The sequence below is a fragment of the Cheilinus undulatus genome, linkage group 6, assembly GCF_018320785.1.
Source record: "Cheilinus undulatus linkage group 6, ASM1832078v1, whole genome shotgun sequence".
NCBI lineage: Eukaryota > Metazoa > Chordata > Actinopteri > Labriformes > Labridae > Cheilinus > Cheilinus undulatus.
Genome location: NC_054870.1, coordinates 23,661,396 through 23,683,234, shown reverse-complemented (window position 1 = coordinate 23,683,234; position 21,839 = coordinate 23,661,396). Strand labels below are relative to the sequence as shown.

General features: G+C 37.4%; 1 protein-coding gene across 1 annotated transcript in view; it reads right to left on the bottom strand.

The window, feature by feature from the left end:
- Nucleotides 1–21,839, bottom strand: part of LOC121510766 (contactin-associated protein-like 4) — a 92,575-nt gene that overhangs the window by 51,804 nt on the left and 18,932 nt on the right. The window contains exon 3 of the mRNA XM_041788986.1: nt 7,250–7,360. Within this exon, the coding sequence (XP_041644920.1) occupies nt 7,250–7,360 (111 nt within the window). The remainder of the gene's footprint in view (nt 1–7,249; nt 7,361–21,839) is intronic.

Here is a 21,839-nt window from a genome sequence, read left to right as displayed (position 1 = left end):
CTCTTCAATAATTCTCAGCTGTTGCATTGCATGAGATAGCATGCAAACACAGAAGCACACATGGCCCAATGCACATTCTTTGCTTCACATCATACAAATGCTTCAACTGAAATTTGATGGCACCAACAATATTAGCAAGAAGTCTCTTGAGGAAGTCAAGGGAACCACTTTTAGCTGTTGGACAAAGATCAAAACACTGTAAGGCTTAAAAATTAGTCATATTTTATTGTTAATCCAGCTTGAGTGAAACATAACTTTTGTTCATATTAAAAAAAATTATAATTTATATCTTAAAACTTGCTGTTTCAGATTAAATTAACTATATCAATAGTTTCCCACTGACCAATGGCCTTCAGCCATTTACAAAATAGTTCAGGATTCCTACACCCAACTTTCACATTTCTGGTGCGTCTCTGGATAAACAACATACCATCAAACCTGAAAAATACAACAGTAAAGTAGCTGATAACAGCAAAAATGACATACCACAGAGTGTATCATGCACATTTAATGCCTATTTTTCCATTGAAAAAATGGGCTGTGACCTCTATACCAGTACATCTATTCCAGTATAAAAAAAATGAGCTGTGATCATACATGGCAACAGAAACCATCACCATCATTCATGATCGGATGGGACCAAAAACTCAACCCAAATCATTGTACATAACAGCTGTGAATTTAAAATCGACAGTGAAACCCTTGTAAACAAATAAAGTATGTGGAGTGCTGGTTGGATTAATGGGATGGAAAAACAGATGGTAATAGAAATAACGAAGAATGAGAAATAATGTCCTGAAAAGTGGGGATTTTGGAGATAGGATCGTTTGGTCCGAACGCCAGCGATAGGTAAAATAGCTAGGAAGCGGACCTAAATAACATAGCTACAGCTAAGCTATGTTAACAACATTGATTTTGGCACATTTGATAAAGTTAATAGCTGAAATAGCTTTATTAGTTGTAGAGACATCAGCCAGTGAAGCTATGCTAGCTATGAGGCTTAAGTACCTATGTTAGCATTAGCTATATTTTCTAAAGGTCACATTTCTAAAACTAAAGCTAATATACTTACATTTGCTAATGTTATAATATTAACCACATAGACAGTTAAACTACATTAGCTTTAGCTAAAGCTACAAAAGCTAAAGCAAGCCACAGTACATGTAATTTCTTTAAAATGAGTCTATACACGATTTAATCCCAGATGAGACCACTGAACTTTTTTTTCTATTTCATTTGTGAAGTGTTGCTTAGTCTGTAATGTTTGTAATGTGGTTGTTTTATATAACTGACAGACTTTGTTTATGATATAAAGCTGAATTAAACTTACTTCATCTTTCTTGTCATTGGGGCTTTACATCTGGACTCAAGCGATAGTCTGAGATAGTTGTGGTTGTATATGGGAAGCCAAATTTATCCTTAAACCTACTTCTGAAGACATGCAGGTAGGACCAATGTCTTCAGTTTGCAGAAATGGAGATCACCAAGGCTATTCCAAAAAAAAATCTTCCTTTGTGTTAACAAGGCTTATAAAGCCATAAATCACACTGATATTGGAAGAGCTGAGCTGTGTTTTTAAATTAAAACTCTCCGTTTCTGAAAAAGATGATTGCTCGCCTGTCAGTGACATTGGAGACAAATCTCTAATTAATAATGACAACCACAGACCGTATCAGTCTTTGTCTTTGCCTCTGCATTTCCTTTTGTAGTGTCATACATAGACCGTCAAAATGTAATGATGTCTGAAACAAAGTTATTTTAGGAAGAACTTTTTAAGTTTTGGCTTGCTGCCAATTAAGCCACTCATTATCAGTAACATTAAAGCCTTCAGGGTAAAATTAAAGCTTATGCCCTTTGAATCTCCTTTAGGGAGCAAGAACTCTCAAGACCTCCTATAAAAAGCACACTGGAGGGAAAAAATAATCAACTTTGCTTTTCTAGAGATATCTGCGTGATTCTAAAACTTAAGTTGACACAGCCAAGTTATTTTTCCACCAACTTCTTGTGGTAAATTTCTCTTTCAAGTAAGGTATAATAGGTTTGGTGACCACGTTAGATGACTTACCACAAAACTGTCAGAAATCATCCTTTTCTGAACCGTGTACCAAAACTGAACTAAAATATCAGCCAGCCTTGACTGCAGATATAATCTGCTATGAGGTTGAACAAAACCATACTGTAGCATCAAGCTATCAATCTTCAGTGACATCTTCAGCTCGAGTAGACAGACAACTTACAAAACAGGCAGGAGGAGAGACAGAAATGAGATTGACAGAGTGCTGCAGTATAGTATGACCTGTACTTGGTGAGAAATATAAACTAGAGGAGGTATTTCTTTATTCTTTGAAGATCTGATCTAACTAGAATGAGAATAACATCACTTCAGATCATGTGTGACATCTTTCTAACTTTATAATCATTTGTAATCCATATCTTTTGCACACTGTATTGGTAATGGAGCTTAGTTTCCTGTTCTTAATGATTTGTTCCTGTCTATTCATCACTATGGAAAGTCTGTGAGATGAAAAGAATGCAGGATTTAATATTTGAATGACATTTGTAGATGTTTATTACCTAATGGTCAACTGTGCAGCTGTTTTTTGGATAAGGTAGATTTCAAGGATTTAAATCAGAGGTGGGTTACTGGTGACCCGTGGGCCACATGCACACAATTTGGCCCCAAAGTCAATTTCAAATACTAATAAATTACAAATTTATATAGAACATGACAAAAGAAACAATAAAAATGTGAAAATAGAAAAGTTTCTATTATGTTGAATTACTAGTATATGTTTGTTTCTTTTAAAGAAATTAGTAGGTATAAACATAAATGGCTGTAATTGCTTATGTCGAACTTTTTGTATGCACCACTTCATGCACCTGTAAAAAAAAAAAAAAAAATTTGCCGCTATGCTATAGCTCCATCCAAGCATAATGCTACACTGGTGCCAGCTGTGAGCTCACAGTACAGCAAAATCCTGCCCATAGCTACGGCCTTATTCTCTTCAAATGATGCTGATTGGTCAGAAGTTCAGCATAAACGATGTGGATGTCAGCTTTTTAAGATGGATTTGCCTGATGGCGGATGTTGCATCTGGCGGACACATCCGCTTTGCAAGATTAGCTCAAAATGCCTGTGTGATAATACTAAGATATCTGGCCACTGGTTGTAGTTAAGTATAAATCTTTTTTTAAATTAACAAAATAATATACAAAATTAAAGAAGTAAAACATAAGAACGGGGGATGCCCCTTTATTACATTTCCATGGGTCTCACAGAGTTGCTTTTCTATTTAGAAGTATCTTAACTTTCTATAAAATTTGGTACCAGATAAAAAATGTCTTTATATCTTTTGGTTTCCTTTCTTCTTCTGGGCAGATAAATAACTTATGTTCTGCCTTTCTGATGTGCCTGATCATCCTTTAGAGCATCTACTCCTCCCTAACCCAGATCAGACTCAGATCCGTACACAGACAGAGCGGTCTGAATGAAGTGAAGGAACACAGTGGGTGTGTTTGCACACAGCTTTAGACTTCAAACGCTGAGAGGAAACAGAAACCTGCAGGCTGTGCTTCCTGCCATCCTCCAGCTAGTGAAAAATCAGTCACATCTTTAGTTGTGTCAGAAACAAACACGTCATTGCACTTCCATTCGGTTTTTGTCTCTTGTATGAACAAAACCTTGTCATCCAGACCTCGATGAGAACAGTAGTCTGGTTTCTCCAAGCCCCTGTAACTACATGCAGGGGTTTTGATCCTCTAGTGTCAGCAGCTGAATGTTTGTGCACACTGTGATGAGCATCATATATCCTAAAACAGAGCACAAAGGAGGTAATAACCACGATTCTCTTTGGTTTTCTCTATCTGTCTGTTCGTCTATCATTCACCCTGAGGTGTCTGTCAGTGTGTGTGTGAATCTGGCTGAGACTTGTCTTTGAAGTCTTGTGCTATTGTCTTGCAGGGAACTGAATCCTGATATGAAGAGTGCTGCTGCAACACACCAGAGCAAAAACAGAGGGGAGCTTCCTTTTATTATTTTATCTGCCCAACCTGCTAAAACACTGTAGCAGAAAAAACAGAGGGACAAAAAGAAGACGGAAATGGAGAAATAAGTTATTGATGTTTAACTACTAAATTTTAGATGTGAGTAAGGGGATGTAAGGATGACAAAGATATAAAATAGTTGACTTGTCATCAATTTACGTCTGTTTCTGAAGAGCAGTGACGTCCCGTCGTTTGGTGATAAGCAAGGCCGCCCATAAGAGGGGGTAAAGAGGAGAGTTTTCTGGGGCCCAGCCACATTGGGGGACCATGGGGGTCAGCAAATTCATATTCCATTGTAAAGTGAAGTTGTGATAACCAGATTTCATTTTCAAGCTGAATAATAACCATTTTTGTTAAAGCAACAAAAAATGGATATTTTTAGGCTGTAGCAAAACAGGCCTTTTTCAAAATGGAAACCCCTTCACTCGAAACAGAATTACGTTTTTAATGGTAATGTTAGTGATGTAGATAGGCACACTGAACTAAACCATAAAGGAAGGCAATTTCAGACATCATAGCGAAGGTGTGATTTGCACAAATATCAGGATGACAAAAAAAAGAAGTAGAAGGAATAGAAATAACTTTAAAAATACTTTATGATATAATTCTATATTTTCATAATTCCAAAAAGAGACAAAAAAGGAAAAGTTGGCATAGTGGTATAAAAGTGGAGAAAATGTGCAATAAATGGCAAAAAGCAGTCAAATAAGACAATAAACAGAATTGAAAAGTTGTTAGATAATGTCAGAAAAGGGGAAAAAGGAAAAATTTGCCAAAAAAGAAAAAGCAAAAAGTGGTTAAGAGAGTCAAAAATGGGTAAAAGGTGTCAGAAATAGGTTAAAAGTGTGAACGATGAGTTACAAAGGCAAAAATGGGTGGCTTAAGTAGTTAAAAGGGGTTAAAAGTGTAAGTTTAAAAGTCACAAAAATGGGTAATGAGTGACAAAAAATGGTATAAAGATGCAAATGGTGCACAGTGGTTAAATATCAAAAAAGGGAAGAATTAGTAAAAATTGGTCCAAAAAGCAAAAATGGGATAAAAGTGGTTAATGCTGGTTTAAATAAATAAAAATGGGATAAAATTGGTTAAGAAGGGCAAAAAAGGGTAAAAAAAAAAAAAAAAAAAAAATGAGCAGGAAAAATTACAAGTTGGTTAAAAATGGTTTAAATGGGTTTGTAACTGTAACCAGTTGTAGCCACAATTGGTTACAGTAGCAAAATCTGGTGAAAATTGGTGGCAAGAGAACTAAAAATTGGTCAAAGTTGCAAAAATAGTTTAAAAGAAGTATAGAATGGACTAAAAGTTTCAAAATGGGTGACAAGTGGAAAAATGGTTTAAAGGGGAGGAAACAGTATTTGTTTAGTTTAGTTTAATTTAGTTTAGTTTAGTTTAGTCACTTTAAACATGTAGACTTAATAACACTGGTGAAGCGAAAATTTACAAGTGAACAAACAGAAAGTTAATACTATTTCTGTATTAATGGCAAACAATCAACAAATAGAAATAACAAAACAGGACTGAAAAGGTATAGGCTGAAGCCTTTGCTTATTTCACCTACCCTTTTCAAATTCATCTTTTACTCAGCTTCCTTTAGATTTATATAAACAATAACATAAACATAATTAAATACATATTCATCATAAATAGACCCTTTGTCTATCCAAAATCTCAGACACATTATGTGTTCATACCACAGTTTTGTACTTTACAATCATCTTTTGTTTAAATAATTTTTTAAAGCTACCGTATGTTTGACATTCTTTCTTTTCTGTGTCTAAACCATTCCACAGACTAACTCCATAAATTGAAACACATCTTAGTTTAACATTAGTTCTTCTCTTTGTTTTTGTGAACATACAGTTCCCTCTCAGTTCATACTCATTCTCTGATCTGAAACAACCTCTGGATACAGTCTGGTAACATCTTATTGTATGCTTGTACATCAGTGAGGCTATTCTCAAATCTACAAGTTCACAAAATTTGAGAGCCTGTAGATTTATAAATAATTTGTGTGTTGGTTCGCGATAATCCGCTTTGTTTATGAGCCTGATCGCTTTCTTTTGAAACAAACAAAAAAAAAAAAAAAAAAAAGGCTTTGTGATTGTTTTATATGTTCTTCCCCAAACTTCCACACAGTAAGTACTGAGTGGAAGTATGAAAGAACAATACAACATATGCAATGAATTTAAATTAAGAACATCTTTAGTTTTATACAATATAGCGATTGACTTTGATATTTTAGTTTTAATGCAATTAACATGAGTTTTCCAACACAGTTTGTGATCAATGACAACTCCTAAGAATTTATTCTAATAAACACGTTAAATCTCAGTATCATCTATCATAACTTTTACTTTAATATTATTTTTCCTGATTTCCTAATATCATGTATTTAGTTTTATTAACATTTGAAGATAATTTGTTGACACTGAACCATCGTTTCAAAGCATCCAATTCCTTTACCACTGTATCCAGAAAATGATAAAGGTTTTTACTGGAGCAAAACAAGTTTGTGTCATCAGCAAACAAAATTAAATTAAGCAATTTTGACATATTACAAATATCATTGATATACAATACAAACAACTTAGGACCCAGCACTGATCCTTGTGGGACCCCACATGTGACCTGTAACATGTCAGACTTGTTATTGTTTATTTGTATGTGCTGATGTCTGTTTTCCATGTAGCTGCTGAGCCATTATGTTCCTCTGATTCCGCATCTTTGCAGTTTAGACGGTAATAATGTTTTTTCATTTGACAATAAACAAATCAACACCTTAATCTTCTTATGGCAGTAAAACGCTTCAAAACTGAAACACACAAATCGCTGATATTCATTAGGAGAATTTATGCACTTTCAGCAGACACTGAGCCAAATAGGTGCCACAATATCTGTCACACAATGCAAGCTCTGTTTTCCTTAAAGCTCTGGTTTAGTTTATCAAATCTTAAAAAAATCAGCTGCTGCTTGCTCCAATTATTCTTCTGCAGCTTGATGATTTTTGTCGCTATGAAGCTTTTTGCTGTGAAGAAGTGGCATTTCTTCACACCCCTTTGACCTGGCAGTGACAAATAGAGATAAAGAGAAAGAGGATAGTGTGTCATACCAGTGTCAAAAGTGTAGCCTGGTGTGTTCAAGCTTTTCCTTTGTATGACCGTGTTTAGAACATGAGCTAGTACATCTGAGAGTTCCTGTTACTCACCTTCTCTGCGGTTTAGCTTAGCGAAGCCCGGCCCGTGGCTGCTCGACAACTGTGAGGAGCTTCTGAAGGACGATGGCAGGAGATTGTGTACCAGCGGACTGTGACAAACCTCTGTGAGACACAGAACAGAAGAAACAGAGATTAAACACATTGTATAATTTCTAGGTAACACTGAACAGTGGTGGTCCATCAGTCTGCTCACAATAACTGTATTCAGATTTCAGTGTGTTGATTTAAAGACTCTAATTTCTAAAGCCTTCATGTCTGAAGAGTATTGTGATCTTTAGGACACCTAGTTTCCTGACAGCACCATGGGGCAGAATCAGACATGTACTCTATAAATTTGGTATTTTTTTCATATAAGTACCAGCTGTAAAGTTTTCTTTTATTCATTAAAGTTTGTTCTATTAACAAAATGTGATGAATTTTCAATTTATAGGAAGTTCTGCCAACTAAATGACCCAGTTGAGCCTGAAGCATAAACCCCCCTCTGTCCTCTGATAATAGATGTTTTCCCTATCACTAAGAGCCGTATGTCTCAGAGAACAGCGATATCTCTTGGTGAGATTATATTAATGAAGGATCAAAGCTGCCTTTACTTTGTTTATCCAAGATTTAATCAGGCTTGGCCTTGCTACTTTGATATTGAATTTCTGTCTTTTAAGGGCACTTTCACTTAAAGTTTGACTTTGGTCTCTCTTTCATGAGGCCTTGATTTTACCTGCTGTCTGTTCATTGTTGGGTGGTATCTGCAGAAAGCTACATAACTGGTTAGTTCTTCTATTGCACAGCCATGCATACAAAAATGAAGATGCCCTGAATCATAACCGTATGCATTAAGCAAAATATGTAGATGTAGACCCCATGTTGGACAAGGGAAGCCAATGCAAACATGCCCAAAATCAGCATTATTTGGGACTTGAGGGAAAGAGTTATCAGGATCTGGGGCTTTCTGGGCTCATCTGTTGCAGAGCTGGGGCTGTTTGCGACCTCTACCATGGGGTGACCTTGACTGTGGGGCGGGAAGTGACGCACCAAAGGAGGAACCAGGATGACGTACTGAATGATACATATTCTCCACTTACAGTCAGAGGTTATGGTATGTGGCTATTTATCATAACAGCAGAATTTTATGAATAAAAAAATGAAAATTTACTGAGGGGGATACATTTAAATTAACACACTACACACAAAGGAAACCACCAAACAGGGTTAGTCTGCCACTTCCTGCCCCACGGTTGAGGTTGCCTTATTGTAGAGGTCTGCAACAGATAAGCACAACACGCCCCACCATAGAGGTCTGCATTCAGATGTCTCTCATTAGTTCTGATTGCAGAAAAGTCAACAAGAAAAAGTCTCTTCCTCTCACTTTATTTTTTATCTCTGCAAAAGTTTTCTGAAGAAGATTACTGTCCAAGTAGCTGGATTGGTGACTTTCAGAGTAGATATCTAGTGGATGTCAAACTGTAGTAATTTAGCACCAGAATGTCAGCCCAAAGTTAACCCTGAAAAAGTTTAAAACTGAAAACTAAAGGCAGGGATGAATGTTGACCATGTACGTTGGTCAAACTATTGACATTTGACATAAAGTTGTGCTCTACTCTCTAGGTCAGCATTTCTCAACCTTTTTTCAGTCAAGGCACCTTTTAAAATGTGAATAATCTCAAGTCATCCCTGTCAACATGTGTTAATTAAGAAAATGAATACAAAAGTCTTCATCCCTATGACTGCCAGGGGACCCATGTTGCAATAGAATAAACAAGATAAACCTCTAAAGCAGTGATTCTCAACTGGTGGGTTGTGGTACAAGAGTGGGTCTTGGAGATATTTTCAGTAGGTTGCAACTTTGTGTCTGAAAAACAAAATGGTGGCAAAAGTCTGTCAAGTTCTGAGGCCATAAGTAGATATATATCCATATATTTTATTGTACTCTGTTTTACAGAGAGACCAGGCAAATAAAATGTTTTCTCAATATTTTGACTGGGCCTGTCAAAAGACAGAAAATTGTTATCACAATTAATCGCAGAATTTCTGCAGTTAATCATGATAATTCATACCCTTTTAATTGCATTTTGAAATTACACTATTTTGCATTTTAAACTGTTTTTGTGTCCTTTTTCTACTGTCTTAAACTGTGGCTAAATGACTTCCTGTTTGAATACAGACCTGCTTTCAGAGGTAGACTGAAGATTAGAACAGAACCTTATGCACAGAGAAATACACTTGTTATAGACTAAAAATGAAATAATAATAATGAAAAGGTTCAGATGTCTTCTGATTCATCTGAGCTGTCTGAGTTTTTTTTTTTAAAGTGAAATAGAAATTAAGGAGCAGTGGTGGACTCATTTTACATCACTATGACTGCAGGGGAGACATTTAACTGAAGTATGTTGATAGGTACAATAAAGAATTCGATTAATTGCAATTTAAAAATCTGTGCAAAAATTGTGGACTTTAGTTAATCACATTTAACTTGATAAAGTTCACAAGGTCTCCGGAAAATTGGCAAAAATGGACATGCAATCATGGAGAAATGGGGTGTTGAATGTATTTGTCTTATCCTGTTGTTTTATCAGTCATTTATTTTTATCATTCCAAAAATGGAACATTTTCTGTTACATATAAATGCATTGTTGAAATCTTTTGAAAATGCTGGTTAAAGGGGACATATACAAAATACAAAAATCACTTTTCTGGCTTTTCTAACAAAAATATGTTCCCCCGGCCTGTCCACAATCCCCCCAAGTACCAGAAAAATCCATTCCCTCCCTCCCTCTCTTCCTCCACATTCAAGAAAATGTGTGCTGAAACAAGCCGTTCTCAGATTCCCCTCATGATGTCATGTGGGGAGTTAGCACCACCACCAGGTTTGGTTGGCCCTTCCTGCTTGGAAGAAAGTTCTACCCTCCTCTCCTGATCCTCCTCCCAGTGTCCAGCTGAGAACCACATCCATTAAGCCACATCTATTTCCTGAGAAGGGTGTACTAAGAGGCAGAGTCAGACAGCTCAGTAACATTTAAAGTTACAGACACAGAAACAGCTCATTCTGAGCAGGGCTGAAACAGAGGTTTTTTTTTTAGACATGCAAAAATCCAATACTGGAGTGTTTAATCAGCAACAAACTTCACAAGCATGTTATGGGGACCTCTGAGACCAATCTAAACTTGTCTTTAAAGGGTAAAATATGTCCCTATTGAAGAGACTGTCCTAAGGCTAGACTAGTTGACCACTGCTCTTAGGCATGTTTTGTTTCTGACTACTGTTCTATATGAATAAAGGAATAAAATGCCCCAAAAATAAATCTTAAAAAAAAAAAATTGAAGCTGACATGAATTTAAAAAAGAAATGGAAATAAAGAAATCTAACATGCTTACACAACATACCATACAAATACACTAATGCTTATAATAAAAACACTAAGTCTGAATATGCAGAGCACCTTTACAATGAACATAAAAAAAACTGTGGAGAATACAGTATTGAATAGAGATTAGATGTAATACAGGTCAGGTGTGTAAGTGAGTTTGTGAGGTGTAACATTATGTTCTGAGCATCTGGCCTGCTGCCTCCAGTCAGCCTAAGCTGAAAGCCCACTGAACTATTTACATGAATCTGCAAGACGAAAAAAAAAAATACATTAACAAACAAAAAATAATCCAGCTTAATTTGATTTTTGGCTGTTTAAATTTGGGCTTTTTACCTTCCTAGTGTGCCCCCAAAACCGTACAAAATATGAAACAAATAATAGTAAGCGGAGAAAATGAAGATTACTGTCTACATATCATGAGGATTTATTCTGATTGAGCTTCAGTTCGTATGAAAAGCAGGAATGGAAACAGATTTTATGCATCAGAAAACCACTTCATCAATCAACTAATGTGTTTTGAACTGTGCTTCTCATATGAAAACAGTAATTATCTGTGCATAGAAATTATATAGTTTCATTCCTATCCCTGGCTGAAAGCAAAGCCTGAACAGCCTGATCCGACACAGAAACCATTGAACTGTTGCAGCTGCCAACCACATCACTAACACAAAAACACAGCATTTACTTCACAAGGAAGGAGAGTCCTTATCACTGTTCCATACACAAATTATATTTTGACCCGTAAATAATTTGACCTTCTTATTCTCACTCACTGCCTGACAGACACAGATGAGTTTGTTATTTATGCAGGAGAAAGATGGTATGGAAGTTTACAAAAACACAAAACTAATTTTCTTCACTTAAGTTTGGGTCGCTGACTGGAAGCAGTGGAGCACAAAATCCCCTGACACATCGGCAGGGAGTGGAGATAAATGTTGAGCACAAAATTAACTTGCTATTGGAAACACCGACCCTGAGTTTAGGGAAAAACTACTGTAAAAAGTTTGTACTGGATCAATCTGCCTGTTCAAAAGGCTTTGCAGATGGCTTCCTTTTGTGGTCTCATTCCATCTGAGAATCCAAATGAAAATTGTGTTTTTTTAAATGTTTTTGATATGTTGTGGAAAAACATGCATAAAACCTACAGCAAAATACCCTATCTACAGAGAGCTGGCCTTAAAGAAACATGATTTATTTTAGAGCTGAGCTTCACTTGCACTCACTGTGTGTCCTAGTTTATGGACTTTTCCAATATTCATAAATGAATTAGTTTGACTGAAACATGTGTTAACACATGGACATGACGGTCTGCAAAAGGCTCTTCTTCATCCCATGTTACCTTTCTAAAGTCTTCTATCATCATGCCTTGATTTTATCCAAAGACCTGCTCTAAATTTACCTCTGCAGTCAATTGTGCAACTGTTTTTCAGTTGTATTAGAAATATTCATGGCTGATAGTGAAAAAAAAATCCTGAGCCTGAACTTTTTCCTGGGTGGGGGACGTATACAGAGGAAGGCCAATAGCAACAAAAGTACTGGATCTGACTGTAATATAGTAAAAGTTAATGGTCGCTAAATGACGTAACCGCCTAATTTGCATAATCAGCAGTATGAATTTAATTGTAATGGATGCTGCAGGAGGGAGGAAAAATGTCATGAGAGAGAAAAAAGTGAGTTAAAAGAACTTTAATATGTGTAGAACTACAAATAAACTTGCTTCTGTTGATTCTTGTTTTATGACGTCACAATTCCAACCCTCCTCCTTTATCTGGGCTTGGGACGGGCAAAAATGACTGTAGAGATACTCTGGCAGAGTTACTTTAATTTTAATTTTATTATTCTATTTACAGTTCTATTTTTCTAAAAAAAAGTAAGTTTTCTTATGTTTGGTTTAGTTTTAAACCTTATGGTCCACTTAAAAGCCTACACCAAACCCCAGTGAAAAATTAACATTTTTGACCATACCATTTATAATGTGTTTATATATATTTATATATAAAGTCTTCATTAACAATTTTAAATTGACCAAAAAAAGACAATAGAAAAAACAGTCATAGGGCCTTCACAGCGTGGTTACTTTGCAGTCTGGACATGGAGGCGTGAACATCTCCTGCTCTGACTGCAGCTGAGGGGGACGCTGCGCGAGGATTGGGCTGCCTGTGAGTGCTGTTGGATGGGGAGGGGCTGCACGGTAGCACCCGCAGAGCAACAGCGATGTGTGCTTTCACGTCAGAGTCTCCAAAAGTCTCCAGTAACACCAGAAAAAGTCGCTAGATCTGTCGCTAGTTGCTTTTTTGAAAAAGAGTCGCTAGAGGGGTCTGAAAACTCGCTAAATATAGCGACAAAGTAGCTAAGTTGGCAGCACCGGTAGGGATTCATCAGCGGTAGATTCACTGAACGGCAGAGCAGGAAATTAACCTAAGCTTTGTCTTCCGCAAGACCCTCCTCCGCTGTACCTCTGATTGGCTAGTAAGCCTAGTGTGACCCCCGCTCTATTTCTGATTCGCTATAGGCCCAGTGTGGTTGATGGACAGTGTCAGTTATCTTCATTGACTCGGGACTTGACGTCAGGCTGTCCCGCATAAACAAGCTCACAAAAGTATTTTTTTTTCACAGCAGTCAAACACTGCCACGCCGGAAATCCGGCATGATGCTGGAATACTATCACCCCTGAATATTCGCTGTTGAATTTGGTTTAAAAGATGCACTTAAAAAACAAAAAAAATTCAGCTATAAGCTGAGCTGCACAGAATACAAAGTTACCGATATACCAGCATAAAAAGCTGAGACATATGCTGTTATGACTGCATATGTCTGTGACCTGACACAATTGAAAATTCATCTGCATTCATTGTAGATTGCAACTGGCTGTTTGCTGTGCAAAGCATGCTGGGATACTGTGATGCAGGCCAGGCTGGCAGTGCCACTTTATAACAGCTTTTCTCTCTCAAAAGCTCATCATCCTGTATTTAAAGGAAATGTTGGCACGACAACAATAGACCTCTGAAGGTGGGCGGGGGCGCCGTTGATAAATTGGTTGTGGGCTGTAATCCATGCATTACAAGTATTATCCTTAAGCTGAATGCAGTGTCTGTGCAGAAATTGTGCAGGTGTGGACAGGACACCAAGTCTGGGCAGGAGTCAGAAATCCATGGGGGAGATGGTGGGAGAATGTGGAAGCAGGAAACTTGTACATTTTATACTTGCTGAACGCAATGAAAATTGTTCCACAGGATCACAGCTGAAACCAGTTTCCTCTTTGGTACCCTTTTTCCAACAAGCCAGTTCCAGGGCTGGTTTGGAGTCATTGCTAAATCAAGAATAGTTCTAGCATAGGTTCTTGTAACCATGTATGCACAAACATTTGAATTATCTGTGCTTCAAGGTATGCTATAAGTCCCACTTTACCTCTTAATGTCACTTACAGTGATTCTTTTTTTTACACTTATGGTAGTTAGAAGCAAAAATAATTCTGTCTTATGGCTTTAAAGGAGCTTGATCACCCTCAGCCTGCCTAGAGACACTGTGAATTATTAGTCTCTCTGTTGCCAGTACCTGCATTCAGAGCTCTTTGAGTGTAATAGCTCTATCAACTGAAAACCTCACAGGACTCTTTGTACCCTTCACATCTGTGTAGCCTAATTATGATCTATACAGCCAGTTGAGTTTCAAAAGTATCCTGTCATGCTTCCTCTATTTCATCTAGCATTCACCTTAGTTTGCTGCTAAAATAGCACCTTATCCACTAAATATCTAATTATATGAACCTGATGAGAGTCAGCAGCATTCAGGAGAGTCCCAAGTTTAGAGCTTTAAATGGGTCTCAGAGCACTCATGGTTCATTGCTGTTCAGTATACATATGTTACATCAATGTTACCTAAGTCACGCATGTCTGAGCACAGTGACAACACTGACGCTTGTGTGTGTCCTCAAAGTGGATTCAAAACCATTCAAAACAAATTCTGAAAACAAATGTAACAGTATCTTTTCATGTATAATGTTGCAAATGGGGTTTGTGAAGTCAGTCCTGCATCGTTTTTATAAAGGTAAGGGCACTGGGACATAGTAGTTTGCACCTGTTTGCTCTGGTTGTTTGTGGAGAGTATATGGGCAGTGGGTCCTCCTGGACACATCCTTAGTTTGGCTGCCTCCCCGTTGCTGGCTCCCACTCACTTCCCCCTTCCTTTTTGTTGCTATTTATCTTTTATTACTGGAAGTATTTATATAATAGACAAAGTAACTACTTTGCAAAATAATATAATGGAGCTTATAAACTTTAATTTTATTCATGAACTATTTGCTTGGCATTCATTACTCATTTCAGTAATCAATTTTCAATTTAGTTCAATGTAATTGTCTTTATTGGCATGGAAAACATCATCAGTTTCATTGTCATATGTGCAAAATTATAATAATAATAGCAGAAAAAGTATTTTAATTGGCATCAAGAATGAGTTGTTCATGCTTGTAATTTTTTTGGTTGCTGGTAAAAGGTGGAAAGCACTTCTCTCTGATGTATAAAGAGCAAGTGGTTATACAGTGCAGCTCAGTTTCCACCTCCTGTTGGCTGCAGTGGGTGCACAGTCTGTCTTCTTTAGGGAACCAGCTTTGACTGTGGTGTCCTCTCTTGATGGCGAGGGAGTCTGTACATTATCAAACATTTTCTCAGCCATCTGTCAGTCACAGTGCTTAAATATTATGCAACGGCATATACTTATTAAGGAAATCCTGGAGGGTAGGTATCTTTTGGATGTATGAAATGATAATAAATCAAAGACCACAAAGTGTGTGGCTTGTTTTTTCATTATGTTTACAATGCTACTGCAGACATTTGTTGAAAAAAGTGGTGTATGACATCAGTGCAATTAATTTGCATTACATTTTTTATTGCGTTTTATTTTGTGTGATTAATTAATCAAAATTAACGCACTATTCTGACAGCATTAGTGTGTTAATTTTGATGTCTGGTGAGTTAATTTCTTGATTAAAGTCGGTATTTCCTATTGGTCCTTACTACATAAACTTTAGAAACTTTCAGTTGCCTTTGAACTTTTTGACCTCACTAAATGCAGAGTATAGATTTATCAAAATGAGTTGGGTCAAAAGTATTTCCTGCTTCATAAATAGCATTTTCTAAAAAACATGAATGCATCACTTAGAAAATACGTATTAGCCTTTTTAAATACCATTTCATGTTTTTTAGGGGTTGATAAGTCTTAAGTTTTTAAAATGAGCTGTCCCAGTGACATTAGCCCAAATTCAAACTATACTATAGTACCAGACCCTTTAAATTTACATCTTTACTTTCACCAACACATGTAAAAGGCTGTTTCCCCACTCCATTTCAGACCTATCTATGAGGATGTGATAATGGCGTTCATCAGGGAGGTAAAGATACTGATGTGTTACAGGCAGGTAACAACAAAGCAACATGATAACTTACACAAAATAACAGTTTTATAAATTATGATTTGTCAAAGCACTGTGTTAGAATTAGACAGTTAGGCCTTGTGTTTGACATTACTGAAGCTAAAAAAATACTAACCGTTAGGATGTGAAGAATTAAGCATTATTTTGCTAACATTTTCCTCAGGATGTTGGACTGAAAATAAAATAATAACCCTTATGTGTCCTAAAACATACCCATAATGCTTTACCTCTCCTAAGGAGAAAAGGATCCTCCTTTTCCTTCAAATGAAACAAATTTCCTCTGACTATCAGAATCTCTTTTAAATCAAAGGTACAGTATACAGGAGTCCTTTCCCTGCCACTGGTGTAGCCATGAAAGATTTAAACAATGTCAAGAGAGGGAGGGAGCAGCATGAATAGTGCATGTGATGTACATTTACATGACATTTTACAGTTTTACAGCTTTTATATAATTTTTATTCAGAGCAGTTCTCAGGGAGCTTGAAAACACTTTACAAGATCATGTATAGAGGAATATTGCATGGATACTGAGGAAATAACTAATAATAATAACAATTGAAAATAATACAAAGAAGCTTAATTAAGATCATGAAAGCTGCGTAGGCGCTGCATGGGCGGAAAAACAATACCTTATATAATTAAGCAATCAACATTCCCTCCCACTCCTCGAGACTGTTTGTAATCCCATGATAATGACAACAAATTGTGCAGTGTTGTTTGAGGCTCAGCTGAATTTTATTGCTTCACTTTTTTTAAAATAGGGGGATCAAATTTCAGAGACGTGTTCAGCTTAAACTGCAATCACTAATTATTTAATTTAGAGAAGAGAACACAGAAAACCTATAGGAGAAAAGTTTCCTGCACCACTTAAACAGAACTTTTGAGGTATGATTTGACAGACAATCAGGAGGCACTTACTTGGATTGGTGTTTTTGTGGGGCATTGTTAGCTTTTTGTTTGCTCTGTTTTTTGCTCTCAAGATTTTATTCTGACATGTTCTTCAGTTTATTCAAACTCTGCCTCAAGCTAAAGTTTGAAAACTTTGTGTGTACAGTGTTTTGGTATTTTTCGATAAATATGGAAGTGTAAACATAGCCACATGTTCAATATGAAGTATATGGATAAATTTAAAGGAATATGTGCACAATAAAAAATATTTTCATGTGAAAGAGTCTGATTAGAGATGAAATGTGCAAAATTTTAAACAATGTAGAGAAATCAGAAATATCCTAACTGAAATAGCACTGACCAATAATACTGACAGGGTGGCATTTTCTGCATATTTGAGTGGAGTTTAGTCCTACAAACAGACTGTTCCACATATCCATGGCTTATATTTCACATTCATCTGGACTGGAAAATGTCCTATTGAGTTTTGGGGACTTTGAGAACCTTTCTTAAACGAAAAAGAACCCCAGAGGCTGATTTGACTCATGTTATGTCACATCCATTATTAACCAATCAGAGCAACAAAATTAAGTCATAAAAATGAGCCTGGAGCGGTCGTTTTTAAAGGATACTATGTCATCAACTGCCTCGGATGGGGGCAAGCAGTGATTTCTGCACCAAGAAATGAGAAATTGAAAGGTTGTGCTTCGACCTGTTTAGTGTTTAGGATCACGACAGGTGTTCAAAGTGTGAAAATATAGATATTTTTAATTCTCAAGCTACTTTTGGGTCCTGAAATTAGTAAAATATTCAGAAAAAAAGTTTTAAAAAGATCAGTGAAACAGCAGCAGGTAGGAATTAAAAAAGCATCAGTCTTAAGTCTGGATAACTTGTGTATGTTCTGTTTTTACAAAGTAATTCGATTTGGTTCAGTACAATTTTGCCATGGTTTGGCTCATTAAGCACTGATCTTGCCTGTTTCCTCAGCTGATGCCAGTCTCACCAACCTCCAGCTTCTCTTGCTGCGATGGGAAATGAGTCTCTTTAAAAGATCCAGATCTTTGGCACAGCTCAGTAGAGCTGGTTGTTTGTTTCCTGAACGGCTCTTCATTTGGTACCAGTTTGGCCTTTTAAATTTGGATTAAATAACAACAAAGATGTAGGAAAGGAAACTGACACTCAAACGGGACCTAGCTACTGTGGCTGAAATAAAAGAGACGTTGTGTAGCACAGGCTTGTATGCGAACGGCACATCATCACTTGGGCGCTTACTCCACAAGGTTTACTCAGTTGACAGTATACCACTGTTTTAATCAAAAGCATGTTTAAAACAAGATTGGGAAATTATGAGCCTCTTAGCTCAGTCTCATTTCCCTTCATCTGGACAGACAGCCCTAGACGCTAGGAGGTCTGCAAACTGCGTAATTTGTCATATTGATCCCCTTCATGCCAGGTAAATCTGTTAAACTGGAAAAACACAGTTTTAAGAAGTGTAGGAGTCATAGTCAATGTATGTAGAAATTTTCTGATAAGTGCAGTGTCCAGGTCTATTCAGAGCTATAAAATACGAACTTTCCTCTCTTCCCATCCATTCCTAATAGCTGGGTCCCACTTCCTGACCCCCAACCGACATTCGGGATCATGAGATAGAAAATGACCTTTATGGGCACTGCCATTCCAATGATGTAGCCATGCACAATCGCTAGACTTTTCCAAATGTGTCTTAAACAGTTTCCAGCCTCACCTATGTAGTACCTGACTCTGCAGGATCCTTCCCACAGAAGAAGGATCCTGGACTTGGAGAAACAGCAAATATATTATTCTTTACTATCAGTGAAGCCAGGTAGTCAGTCAAACTTTGGCTGAAGTTGGTTGGGAGAAAAGCAAAAACATCTCTACCAGCTGACTAATGTAAACAAGGCTAAAAAAAAAGCTAAAAAATTAATCTTAAAGAAAATTAAATATTGTCTTGCATATTAATCGTTGCCACTTTATACAGAATTGCAGTTGTTTCCACTTAACCAGACCTAATACTACCCACCATTCCCTGACCAGGAACAAGTGTTTTGGCTTGAAGCTTTGCAATTATTTATAACAATCTTTGGAAACACCAGCAGAATGACGCTCGCTTATGTGAACCTAAGTTATGACAGCACAAACTTTAAAAACACAAGCTTGGCTATTTTTTTTAATTTCTATTATTGTTGTTCAGCGGTATTCTCTGATGTGTAATGGACACTGTATTAATCTAGGTGGGCATGAGTATTGGTCACACTCTTAACTAATTATTGCATGTGACCATGTGAACGCTTTTTCCTCCATGTATTACAGAGTCAGCACTCATTATTGAGAGCTTGGTATCAGTCCCAAACTGAAGTTTTTTGCCCATGCCAGACATTAGAGATCTCCCTGAGGTGAAGCAAGTGAGTAACAGGTGCTGTTGAATTTTTTTATCCTCTTCTGGTATCACTCGACTGGCTTCATTCTTGCAGGAATATAAAGATTTCAGGAGGCAGGGGAAACAAAAGCTCAAAGTCTCCTGTCCTTTGGTCCCATTAAAAACTGTCTGTATAAATCAGCAAATACACTGATATTTCACTGAGGAGTTGGAGCGCTGCTGTGCATTGGTGTGTGAGGAGTGGAAGGGACATTACTTATGTATGATTACCTCACAGTCTTATCAAATTGCAGGATAATACCATACCATAATATTCTACAACCAGTTGCTTTCTGCATCGTCAGTATGGCAACAAATCTTCCAACATCTATATCAAAATCTATATCAAGAGCCCCGACACCCTGAGAGCACACTGAGAAACCAAAGAGCAAGAGTTATAAATATATATACAAGATCCCCATCACAGATTAATGATCCTTGGGGCTTCGGCAGCTTTGTGCAGAACCTGTTTGTAGTCTGCTCTCCTGGTGGGAGGGCCCGACCCTCAGCATGGTGGAGAATCTTAAGTTGTTAAAATGTCTACTCTTCATGCAGGACGTCATGAGGGACAGAAAAGTTTGAAGTTTTTCCTGTGGGGGGTGCTCTTGTGTTCACTGATGCATGTCTTAAGTGTACTCACTACCTCACCCACACATTATTTAGGACAAGGGCATCAGGAAGCCTACATTAAGAAGCACTGCAGGGGGCACATAGAGAGGGATTTCTCTTACACCTCGTCACTATGGAGTCAGGGAGTTTGTTGTAGCCTTTCAAGAGTTTCCTCTGAACAACTTTTCCCTTGTTCTTTTAAAGCAGCAGAAACAGAAACTTTTTACTAGCACAAAGCTTCCAGCCAATTAGTTCAGAGTACTAAAGATATCAGAAACCTGCTGATCTGACATCAACATTCATTCTTCATAGGTGGTTCTAATTTTGTGATTTCTAAAGTGCCGTACTCTGTGTTACATTCATTCCTGCTCAATATGTCAAGTTGAATATAAATCCCAGCTATTCAGGTGAAAACTGAAAGCCTGACAGCTGTGTTGTAAAGGTGAGAAACTGTGTCCTTAAACAAAGAATAACAAGCTTTTACCAGCTCCTCTTAAGGACTAAAGTCACAAAATACTTCCCAATAATTCAATAAAATTATAATAAAACAATAACAAAGCACCATAACAATGAACCAAAACACAGAAGAACAGTAATGTTTTAGAGCATTGCTTCATAAAGTGTGGTTTTACAATTATTTTGGATAGCCCCTGAACAGGGGTAGTAGGTGCATAAGGCCTAAGAAGGCTAAGCCTTCCCAAAATATCTGCTGGTACCTACACGTTCAATTGTCTGGTAGTTTTTCTGATGGATATTACTGAGTGCATGTGACTGCATGTCTGCTGCAGCCTATCTGGGCAGGCGGGCTAAATAAAAACTCATCGTATCCACATGGCCTATCACATCCTGACTTGTGCACAAAACATCACATGTGTGAATATCCCACCAATGACAGCCAGCTGGCAGTGAGTGTTAGCTGATAACAAAATGGATTTATGAACAACAATTAAAACACCCACTGAAACAACAGCTGATGCACCTGTTGACACTGAGTTACTGCACGCCTGCACAGCAATGGGGAGATGAGGGAGTTAGCAACAGCAACCTGAGAGGAAAAGAAAGCAGTTCATCTCAAGTTAAAGTTTCGCATATTGGTACATAAAGGTAAGGCATTATTTAATTTTTGAATTTTGCCACCTTGCCTTGACATGAAACCTAAATTGGGGCAATTATTTTTGGATGCATCTATAATTTAGTTAAGAGAGAAAAACAAGCGGTCTGATCATTAAGTGATGCCTGCACTGTGTGAATTTTGTGCATGTCATTTTAGCTGTGCAGGCCTGTGGTTTCAGACCTTCTCTTAAGCTGGGTATACAATGTGCAATTTGAAGCAGTCTCTCTAGCAATCATGGCTGAAAGTCAGCTCACTCTGTGCAACTAAATCACTTATGACACACAGTCATCACACATGATTTATGTGCTCAAACTATATGAGTGAACTCAGGACAGACTGTGACAAAAATCATTGGAGTTTCTTTTGAAAAGTCTCGCACTGAGGTTGAAGTTGTAATAGTCATATCCTCACTCTCTCTCCTGTTATCTCTCTATCCTACACACATACAGCATCGCCATCCTCGTCAGAGGGAGATCCATAGGTAGATGCTTGATTACTTCCTTTGTCATAGCGTGGATGGGGGGCATTAGAAATTAGTTCCTGCTGTTGTCATGATGATTTAAGATGCTGGCTGTCAGTTCACGATGAGGAAAAAAATCCAAAGTTGAGGATTCTGCTCGTGGTTCTGCTCTCACTGCCGGGAGTGTCTGGAGTCGTACAAAAAAATCAAACAAGTCAGAAAACCATCCAACCAGTCGGGAGCAGTTTGTTGGGGTGTAGTCAGGATGTGGTCGGCCTTCGTAT